This window comes from Protomyctophum parallelum (assembly GCF_964188405.1).
Source record: "Protomyctophum parallelum genome assembly, chromosome: 8".
In the NCBI taxonomy this organism is placed as follows: domain Eukaryota; kingdom Metazoa; phylum Chordata; class Actinopteri; order Myctophiformes; family Myctophidae; genus Protomyctophum; species Protomyctophum parallelum.
In genome coordinates this window covers 24,127,115-24,138,399 of record NC_139703.1, presented here as the reverse complement: position 1 = coordinate 24,138,399, position 11,285 = coordinate 24,127,115, and the positions used below count along the sequence as shown (strand labels likewise).

General features: G+C 45.3%; 1 protein-coding gene across 1 annotated transcript in view; it reads right to left on the bottom strand.

The window, feature by feature from the left end:
* Window positions 1-270: 270 nt before the first annotated feature.
* vapb (VAMP (vesicle-associated membrane protein)-associated protein B and C) overlaps window positions 271-11,285 on the bottom strand; it is a 31,093-nt gene continuing 20,078 nt past the window's right edge. The window contains exons 4-6 of the mRNA XM_083771976.1: window positions 6,681-6,761; window positions 4,270-4,464; window positions 271-486 (exon numbers count right to left, since the gene is read on the bottom strand). Of these exons, the coding sequence (XP_083628102.1) occupies window positions 328-486; window positions 4,270-4,464; window positions 6,681-6,761 (435 nt within the window). The 3' untranslated portion in view covers window positions 271-327. The remainder of the gene's footprint in view (window positions 487-4,269; window positions 4,465-6,680; window positions 6,762-11,285) is intronic.

Here is an 11,285-nt window from a genome sequence, read left to right as displayed (position 1 = left end):
TCCCCACAACCCCCCCCCCCCCCCCCCCCCCAGTCCCCAGAAATGGTTATCAATCTGTATAACATGAAACTTCAAGGAAGAAGGGCCAGAAAAAGGATTATGTAATGTTTTACGTAGAGGCAAGATCTGTAACAGTTGGGTTGGTTTTGTTCATAAACACAAATGACTCAATTTTTGCAATTGCACATCTCACCTTGGAATTTGTTTGTTTGTTTCATAACCAACCCGCCCACACCACCCAACCCCCCCCCCTCCCCCCAAAAAAGCATGCTGTGGGCCGAGCGAACGGAAGCGTACTGTGCTCTCTATCTCCCTCTCTCTCTCTCTCTACAAGACCAACTTGCCCACGATGACGCCCACCACAAAGAACAGCACGATGAGGGCCACCGTGCGGGCGCTCAGGCCCTCCTCCTTCACCATAGCCACCGAGGAGTGGTGCTGGGATGACATCACGTTGCTCTTCCTCATCCGCAAACCGTCGTCCTCCTGTGTGAGGGGGGGGGGGGGGGGGGGGGGGGCACAGAGGTGAGGAAGGGGGGGGGACGTGGGGTGGAAGAGACATGGGGGGGGGGGGGGGGGTTTGGTTAAGAAACGGCAAACCGGAGGAAAGCCAGGGAGGAAAGAAAGAAGCTCTTTAATCATCGTACATCATCATTCTGGCCAATCACACACATTGGCGTCCTCACTTTTCTGCCCTCACTTTTAATCCTCAATACCTACATACATTGCTCGGGGGCAATCAAATCCTCGCTATGGGGGTGCTCAGCCAACCAAGTAATCGCTTTGGGGTACACACAAACACACAGCTAGGCTTCTGTTGCCACTCGCTCCGCGTTCAGAGTATGAGTTTTTATGCCTATAATCAGACTATCATTGGCTTAGGAGGCATACAATAATGACTACAGGTCGCTAGGAGGCAGCCAATCATGACTATAGGTCGTCACGTCGCCACTACAGTCGTCTCTACGGTCTTCAGTGGTGGTATGGGTCCCAATGTAGTCCAGGCACTTTTCAAGCACCTGGTAAAAAAGAATCACACTCGCGTGAAGTGAGGGGCGCCTCGTCGTCTCATTATTTTACTGCCACAGGACATCACGGGGGGGAGGGGATGAATAAAGCAAACATTTAAAGTCCAGAGAAGCCACAGGCGTTGGAACTTGGATGAAAGGAAGGAGGAGTGTTGTGGAATAATAGAAAGGGTGAATTGACACAGGAAACGGAGTGAGACCGACAGACAGACAGACAGACAGACCGATGAGGAGATTAGTAGGGCCGGAGGAGGAGGAGAGAGGGGGCCAGTGTATCAATTAGTCACCGACACAAAAGTCCCTAATTCAAAGAAACGGGACAAGCTTAAATCTGCATTCAAACCAACCCTCTGAGGAGCACAAAAAGGCGCCAGGCTTTAACACTCTTGATTTCCCAGCAGCGGGGGGGGGGTCGGGTCTCTCTCTGATAGTTTAATCTGAGCCGCAGGAGCGGCCAGCAGTCGTTCTGCCTCTGGCAACACTTAACCCATTCTGACCTGAGATCAGATTCTGAAAAGGTCTTCTATGTCAGTCGCTCTTCGATTACTCAAGAAATAGCAGACCTACAAGCTCGTATGAGCTTGTAGATCTGCTATTTTTCAATAGCTAAAGCATATCATAATGCTAACACCAAAATGGGCTCCCGTATAGAATGGGTTAAAGGGTAGGTAGTGGTGATGTGTTAGGCGGGGGTGTCTCTCGCTTGGCTGTCAGTGGACGTGTGTGTATAATGTGGGAGAGAGGGAATGTGAAGTGTGTATACGAGTGTGTGAGTGCATGTGTGCGTGTATGTACAGCATGACTGCATGTGTGCGCGCGTGTGTGTGTGTGTGTGTGTGTCTGTAAGAGAGAGAGAGAGAGACTCATCGCCAGCCAGATATTTTAAAAGCACAAACCCTAAACCCTATACTTCAATGATGGTTTAGTGATTGATGACATCATTGTGATTGATGGCGTGCTCATCGTCGACGGACCAAAAAAAATGCCTTGGGTGCTTACGAGGCTGAGGTCTGCCGCTGATTAAGGATCAATTCAGAGTATTATATGAAGGAGCAAAGGAGGGGCGGGGCGCTGCTGCAATATCACTTGGGCGGTTTTCAACTTTGTATTAATCAGCACTCCCCTCCATTCTACTGGTTTAAGGAGTGACGGTCTGACTCACGGCTCAGTTCTTCCGTTTGGAGCGGCCCGAAATGCACTTTTTGGAAAGCCTCCTCTTTAGAACGTGGGTTTAAAAAAGGGCTTGGTTTATGAACATCAAAGGGGCATATACACTATAGTATATTGTACACGGACATCACGTGTTTGAGTCAGACTCACAACCCTTTGATAGAAGATGTGTCAAGCTTTTCTTTCCACCATCTATTACTGGGGCTGACAAAAGGGCACGAGAGGTTTGATATAACCCCATGGAGTCTAAATAAAAGATTCAACAAAAACAGAAATCCCATTGTATTAATATTAAAGGGGGGGGGGGGGGGGGGGGTGTTTTGTCACTTTCTTTCCCCACTGTACATTATGTGTAGATTGTGTACTGCCAACTGCCATTGTTGACCTGGGAAGGCTGTGGACAACCAACACACCTGGAGACAGTGAGGAGGTTCATAGGGAGCGCATAGGTGGAGGTAGGTAGGTAGGGCTGGGCAAAATCACTGCTGCTTTTTTTTTTATGCATAAAAATGCTCATAAATATATATTTGATTCTTTGACCCGTTTCTATACAGTTTTTTTCTTTCCTGATTTTATACTGATCTATCCTCTCCCTTCTCACAAAAAAAAATAAAAAATAAAAAATTATGGAACGTGCATGAAAAAAAAAAGTAATTTCACAATATACCTGTAAAAACTTGCAATGTGAATAACAGAAAACCCAACAAATGTTGATGTTGATATGTTGTCTAGCTCTACTGACTGCATTCTGAACATGGCACATTGTGTTTCCTGTTCAAATCTGCTGCGGAGACAAATAATGGGAAGAGGATGTTATGAAACGGGTATGACACTTTCTGGAAACAGAGCCTATATAGTCTTCATTTGTGAAGGCTTTGTTCACAAGTAGTTCCATACAATCGTTTCCATGTTCACTTTCATTTTCTGTATAGGACCGTCTTTCCCATTTCATGGGTCAGCCATTATAGTCACGTCCTTTTGCATTCACACGTGTGTTTCATGTCAAGCTGCACTGACTCGACACGATCGGCACTTTTATCACGGCGACTTCATCAAAGTCTGTAAAGAAACTTTACGCGGGAAAATAAACAAACGCCGACTACATAAAAATAATCTCACTGAATACGCAAAAGTAATCTCACGACTGAACATTTTTGCTAGGCCATGTCCCAATATGTGATTTGTCGTGGAACGGCGTGAAAGGAGCACTTAACACGATATGTAAAACAATGATGTTTCGGTAGCCCTACGGAGAACCATTTGAAGAAACTGCAGATTGATAGCGATTGCGGTTATGAATTAATCTGCGATCATTAGGGTTTTCTGGAAGACTAAAATAACTACCCATATTGTGCCGAATTATAAGACGGCTCTGATTATAAGGCGATTCCCGTTTTTCAAGACTCATGGAAAAAGAACACTGAATGTCAAATAATCTACTAGTCCCCGATTATAAATACAATATAGTCTTATATTCAGCAGAATTGGGTAAGAAACAAAAATAGTCTATCCATCGAATCCAAATGAGGTGAAATCAGTCATGGGGCGACAGAGAACTTTAACCCATTTTGGGCAGGAACCCCTTTTGGTGTTAGCATTATGTTATGCTTTAGCTATTGAAAAATAGCAGATCTACAAGCTCATAGCGCGCCACCGAGTGGCTCGCTACGAGCTTGTAGGTCTGATATTTTAGAAAAATCGAAGAACGACTGTTCCTTCCACGCGCTACGTCCAACCAGGGAAACTCCCCCCTGTCAGGTGTATAGGAGCAACTTGGACACTCGGGCATGAAGGAAGCATGAGTTCAAGTCCGTTGCTCTCCCCTTGTCCCTCATATATGGGGACTAGGTTGGTGGAGGGTGTGTAGAGCCCAGGATCACATTAGATGATTGACACAGGGGTGAAAAATGGATTACAAAATCATGGGATAAAAAAAAATATATATATAAAAAAAAACAAAAAAAACATAGCTTTTTCAGAAAACCGTCAGGGTGTGTAGAAGACATTTTTAGAATCTGATCTCAGGCCTAAAATGGGTTAAATCCACCCTTTGTCTCTCTCTCTCACCCACCCGGATCTGTTTGTTCTCTTCCCGTAGCCTCTGCGCCTCCATCTGCAGCCTCTTGCACTCCTCCATGATCTTCTTGACCTCTCCGTCGTCCAGGGTGGAGCTCATGGACTTCATGGACAGCGTGGAGGACTCCGACTTCAGCAGGCCGCCGGAGGACGACATCATCTTGTTGGTGGTGGTGGACTCCACGTCGTGCTGGTTGGAGCGTGTTTTTTTATTTAAAAAAAAAAGAAAGAAAGAAAAAAAAAAGATGTCAGACAGGTATACGCATTGGGTGTCGGCGTGTTGTTTTCGTCGACTAAAACTAAGACGATCTTCATATAATAGGTCCTCACTAATAATCATGAAAAAAATGGCACATTTTTTTCATGATTATTAGTGAGGACCTATTATATGAAGATGGGTTGAAAAGTGGTGAAGTGGTCCTTTAAGGGTAAGAAAGAAAGGGTAACCACCTTACCTTCTCTACATTAGTAAGACCAGTGGTGGAATGTAAACCAAGTACATTTACAAGTACTGTACAATTTTGAGTATTTGTACTTGAGTATTTCCAATACTTTTACTTCTACTGCACTACGTTTCAGAGGCAAATATTGTACTTTTACTCCACTACAGTTATTTGAAAACTTTAGTTGCTAGTTACTTTGTAGATGCTATTACAAAATATGCATTGACCACTTCAGTTCTATAGACATTTCGGCCATTTGAAAATAGCCAATCTGCATGCTCATTTAAAGAAAATATATATATATACATTTTATACATTTGAAAACGTATGAATTGGGACATTCTGCATAATGAGCACTTTCTACTTTTGATAAGTAAATTCTACTCAAGTACATTTTGAATACCGGACATTTTACTTAACCCATTTTGGGGGCGGGAACCCCTTTTGGTGTTAGCATTATGTTATGCTTTAGCTATTGAAAAATAGCAGATCTAAAAGCTCATAGCGCGCCACAGAGTGGCGCGCTACGAGCTTGTAGGTCTGCTATTTTTGAAAAACCGAAGAACGACTGACATAGAAACATACACAAACGCAAGCCATGCACACATCTTAGAGTATATATGAATAGAGAAGGCACCCAGAGGAAACACTGAGGCGAAATGGACATAGTGGCCGAATTTGATATTGCAGCCTGGCCCCAAACATATGAACGCGCTGGTCCGTTGACTATCATTGTGCATGTTCACGACGGCAGCACGCTCGTGCGCGTTCAACGTCAGCGCGTTCATGTGTTTGGGGCCACTCACTATTGCAATCTATCCCAGAATGCACTCTGTTCCTACCCGGAAGGAGGAGTGAAATCGCCTCATGCGCTTTTGAGCAATTTAATGCAAGTGGATGGAAGGAGAACTCGGATGTCATCTCTATTCATATATACTCTAAGGCACACATACATACATACATGCACCCATCATCAGCACACACAAACATTCCAGCCCTCCTGTCATGTCTGTCAGTGGGAAGAGTTCATCTGGGGTTGTCCCTTCGTTAAGTGGATCAAGCTGTTTCCTGAGCCTATATCAGCTGCTATATCTGCTGTCCGGCAGACGTCGCGGTGCACTGACTGACTGACTGACTGACTGACTGACTGCGCAGACTGGGAGCCATGTGGATGGATCTCGCAGCCCCTAATGAATTGAAAACAGCGACAACGCGGCGAACCGATCATCCCCTCCCGGTGTTTTTGTGGAACCTGTGCACGACTGGACTTATCCAACGGGGAGCTTGAATGTCTGCAGCTGTAATGTGGCTTGGGATGAAGTCAGAGCTATAACAAACCGTGTGTGAGAAACGGAGAGAGAGAGAGAGAGAGAGAGAGAGAGAGAGAGAGAGAGAGAGAGAGAGAGAGAGAGAGAGAGAGAGAGAGAGAGAGAGAGCGCACACATCAGATGGGTTGTTGTCGATAACAATGGAATGAGAGAGCTCGCAACTGGGGGTCGGGATGATAAGATGGAGGCAGAGATGGAGATGGAGTGAAAAGGACAAAGAGAGAGAGAGATAATGTGTGTGTGTGCTTGCGTGCGTGCGTGCGGATGCACACGGAGATCCGACACACCAATGATCCGACCCGTTTTGGTGTTAGCATCATGTTATGCTTTAGCTATTGAAAAATAGCAGATCTACAAGCACCGAGTGGCGTGCTACGAGCTTGTAGGTCTGCTATTTTTTGAAAAATCGAAGAACGACTGACATTTTTAGAATCTGATCTCAGGTCAGAATGGGTTAATCAGACCAGTGTGTGTGTCCAGTGGAAACCTCGTATGAATCTGATCTCAGGTCAGAATGGGTTAAGGTAGGTTGTCGGTCTAATGACACTCGGACCAATAGTATGTAGGAACTAAAGCCTGTACCCTGTGTGTGTGTGTGTGTGTGTGTGTGTGTGTGTGCTTGCGCGCACCCTTACCATTTTCTCATTTTCCGCAGGCAGCTCAAACACACACCTCAGCTTGGAATCCATTAGTTCATCTGGCTTGGCCTCCTTCCACTAGATACAAGAGGATAACATGACATTGATCTCATTGTTATTTAATGCACCTGGGCAAGGCAGCACAGCATACCAACAGACAATCACATGGCAATATCGAATGATTGTATTTCATGGTGTAATTCAACAATTCATAATGACGTGATTTTGTACTGTTGTTTTTTTGAGTTGTGCGAACCACTCCTATAGACAGCTTTGTGTGTGGCTGTGTCCCTGACTCCCCGTGTTCCGAGCACGGAAATAGCATATTTTTGTCACCACCAAGTGTCACTGTTGTGCAGCCTAACACAGAGACCAGGGAGGAGAGCTTGTACAGTACAGTACAGTACAGTACAGTACAGCTCACCTCAGACAGGTCTGATTTTTATGTTATTTTCTGACTTTTATTAGGTAACGTTTCAACCCTTCGTCTTCGTCAGGTATGATCATCATACGAAGACGTTGTTTCGACCGTCGCCGAAAAGGTCTTTGACGATCACTAAAATTCTATTTGGTGAGACAAGCTGTCGTGCGAAGTCAAAATAAAGTTTTCTTTCATCTAAAATATCACGTGCGCAAATGTTTTGGATTGCGTCATCGTGAGGAGACGCACAACACAGCATGTCGCACGGGCGCGCGCACAACACTAGTACAGAGGTATATATGGACAGAATTAAGCCCAACACTTATACACATACGTGACATGACATAGGCCACCCGCCTATCTGTTTCGGAACAGTTCACTTCACTCAGCATTCAGCATGCAGTGTAGCTCTCCACTCGAAATGAATTAATCTCTGCATGTTCTCATTTTAGTTTCGATTGTGCCTATACTTCGACTTTGTTGCGCGGCGGTGGTACCGCACACCCAAAATAGCCGCTCTACAAGCTCACAACGCATCCGCATTGTGAGCTTACACAGTGTGTAGTGTGTGTGAGCTAGCCAGCTAGCTTTTTTGTCTTTTAACCTGTAGCACTGGCTAGCTATATATAAGAAAAGAAAATCCTTGCTACCCATCCTTCCCACGAAAAAATAAAATAAAATAATAAATTCCCTACCTACTCAGCCCAAAAATGACAGCCAATCGGAGACCAAAGTATTATTTTCCATGGCCTTATTGTTTGCAGGGTTTGTTTACATCATACTGGGAGTTAATTGATAAAGACGTCTTTCCCGAATTGGGTTTAATTTATTTTATTCGCCGTTTTTGATAACTTTTAAGATATACAAGGAGGACACTCTGTGATACGTCACTTTTGGATCGCATGACCGGAACAAAAAAAGAAAATGACGCTCGCTTCTCAGGGCTTCTGGGTAATTGAGTCACAATGTATTGCCTATGGAGTCATGGCAGCCTCCATGTCGCTCTGATCTCGCTTCGTGTTGTTGATCGGGACCGTGGAATATTTTTCGACACCATGACAAGCGATGGCACAATTTTAAGGTAGACTTTTGAAATGGAGTTACGATCACGACCGGGTGATTCTTCAAAGTTTAGTGAGAAACTCCCGCAGTGAAAGTCTTTTCACGATCAATGTGTTAAGAGCCTTGTCCGCTGACAGTGTCTTTGTGCAAGACCAAAGTAAACCTTATTGGCTCATAATTAGAAGGGGAAAAAAAGTAGAAAAAAGAGGAGTAAAAAGAGTATGAAGTCTAACTTCAATCAGTGGAAGAGAAACAAACAGAGGAGGTTATCTGTCAAACATTGTGGTATATTCAACCAAAACAGAGAGAGCTCAGAGAAGCCAAGAACCTCTCTGGCTGAGGCCGGGTGTCAAGATGACCGCACAGAGGTCTCATCCTCGAGACATCTGAAGTTCTGAAACAGATACAGATGAGAGACACCGACTACAACAACATGGAATCCCTGTAGAGAGAGCAGAAACCAAACCTCCTGTCGATAATGATGGGTAAAGCGCTAGTAAAGTTTAACACGGCTTGACGAGTTTTGTCCGAAATTCTGTCATCCTCCATCAGCTATGCTGGTGAGACAGTGAGTGATACCAGTTTAAAAATGCATGGTAAGTTTGCAGACGTAAAAGCTTAAAAAAACCCGCTGTAGATCTTAGTTACAGCTAACAGGGAACTGGAAGTTTTGCTTTTCTACACGTGGTATTTCAGTTTGGGAAATCACAATGTCTATTTAGCTCATTAGCTCAAATTGGCTGGCTCATGGCTGAGCCAACAGGTTCCAGTTCATGTCTCAGTCAGACTCCAGGGAAACAGACATATAACACTAGCAAAAGGTTTCTCTGGAGAGCGAATTGCCACACAATATGATTACATGTTATATTTTTAGTTTGCTAACCATCCTTTTAATCACAATACACTTGACACCACACTTCCACACCTAAGCGCAAAACGGTTTTGCGCCACGGACAGAAGAAGCTGTGCGGCGTGTGCGCAGCTGGTTTTTAGACAGCTGGTGGATGGGAATTAATCTCCACCTCCTCCGCAGACGATTGACGCGGAGGAGAGCGCTTCCGGGAATCTGGCCGTCGCGCAAGTCGTCCGCGGAAGTGGAGCTTCTTTTCCATCCACCAGCTGTCGAGCCGAGAACGTGCGCGGCTTTTTAGATAGTGTGGCAGCACCTTGAGGGTGTCAGTGATGTCAGCGACGCTTACAGAACTCGGGAGTCAGCGCCTTGTTCCCGACCGCGTCACTGTCCCGTCAATAATGATGGCAAAGTGAGTGTATATTATCGCCAAGTTGTCTTCCGATATACAAACATATTATCAGCGCATCCCCAAGTTCAACTGGGCATCGACAGCCTAAATTGTGTTACGGTTCATATCTATATATACTGTATAGACCGATTCCGTAGCTGGTTTCATGGTCGCAGCCTACGTATTTCCTGTAGGCGGACTCGACGTAGCTGCAGGGATAAAACCCTCACCAGGCGCACCTCTTCCACTACAGTGAACGGCAGAGTGACTGATGTTAGTTTGCCTCAAACTTTACTCCTTTACCTGCTTTTTTACTAACACTAACATTACAAAGATGCCCAGAACATCGAGATGAACCTGTGTAGTTTATGGCTGCTCCAACAGTAGTGGCAACATAAAAAATAAAATAAAACGGAATGTCTAATATCCACCGCGGTGGCTGAGACCAGAGCCATTGAGTAATGGTTGAGACGAAGCAGTGAAAGATACATAACGCCAGTGTACTTTATACCTCATACTTTAAATGCTTAGTATGAGGTATAAAATACAGCAGCCTTGTGTTCATAAAACAGAAAGATTTGGTATTGGGTAAGACTGGCGATATGTATCTTTCCCTGCTTCGTCTCAACCATTACTCAATGGCTCTGGTCTCAGCCACCGCGGTGGATATTAGACATTCCGTTTTATTTTATTTTTTATGTTGCCACTACTGTTGGAGCAGCCATAAACTACATAGGTTCATCTCGATGTTCTGGGCATCTTTGTAATGTTAGTGTTAGTAAAAAAGCAGGTAAAAGAGTAAAGTTTGAGGCAAACTAACATCAGTCACTCTGCCGTTCACTGTAGTGGAAGAGGTGCGCCTGGTGAGGGTTTTATCCCCGCAGCTACGTCGAGTCCGCCTACAGGAAATACGTAGGCTGCGACCATGAAACCGCTACGGAATCGGTCTATATGGAGGTGGCTGGCCAAGGAATGTGCTTGAATAACGCTCCAACGACCAAGAACGAGTGGAATTTGTTGCCCGTCCGTGTGTACAGTTATAGTAAATCCTGTACAGTATGTGCATGTAGTTCGATGGTCAGCAGTCCCTGTGTTCTGTGGTTTTGTCGGGTTGTCAACTTGTCAGAGCACCACATGCAAAAGAAACATTCCTTGCACAAAACGTCATACTTGGCAATATTCTGACTCCGATTCTTCCAACACCCCCCCCCCCCCCACCCGGCAACTGCTCCCAGAGGCCACTGGTGCAAATAACTGCGTTGTTAGTCAACCTGCCTATATGGAAACACTTTCTTGGTCTTGCGTATTACCAGTGGGAGTTCTGTTCATTGTGTGCTGCGGGGCGGGGGGGGGGGGGGGGGGAACTACAGTGGGCAGAGATCGACCGCAAGCAGGGCGCTGCGGGCTATTCCTTTACTTACACTCTCAATCCGCTCAAGTGTTGCTAGAACCTCACACTGGCTTACACAGTAACCCACTGGGCTTCGGTCTCGGCCCTCTGTACAGTGTACAGTGTCTCCTTTGTGACTGTTCCACGGGGTGTGTGTGCGCGCGCTGTGTGTGGTGTACGTACTGTAGGCCTACACGGTTTTGTGTGTGTGTGTGTCACAACACAATACCAAATCCCCAAGTGTCTCGCCACCAGCGTGTTGCAGTTAATTTACGACTGCATGTGAGCATGTTGATAATGAGAGCGCCAACGAGACCACACACACACACACACACACACTGTCATCGAGATAGGTCCTCGCCCAGGGCTGTGAGTTGCCCTAACTTGCGATGCGATGTACAGTAGATTGGATAATTTCCCCCTTTTTTTCCCTTTTTTTTTTTAAAGAAAAAAGTAACTATAAAATAGAGCTCAGGGTCCACCTTGTT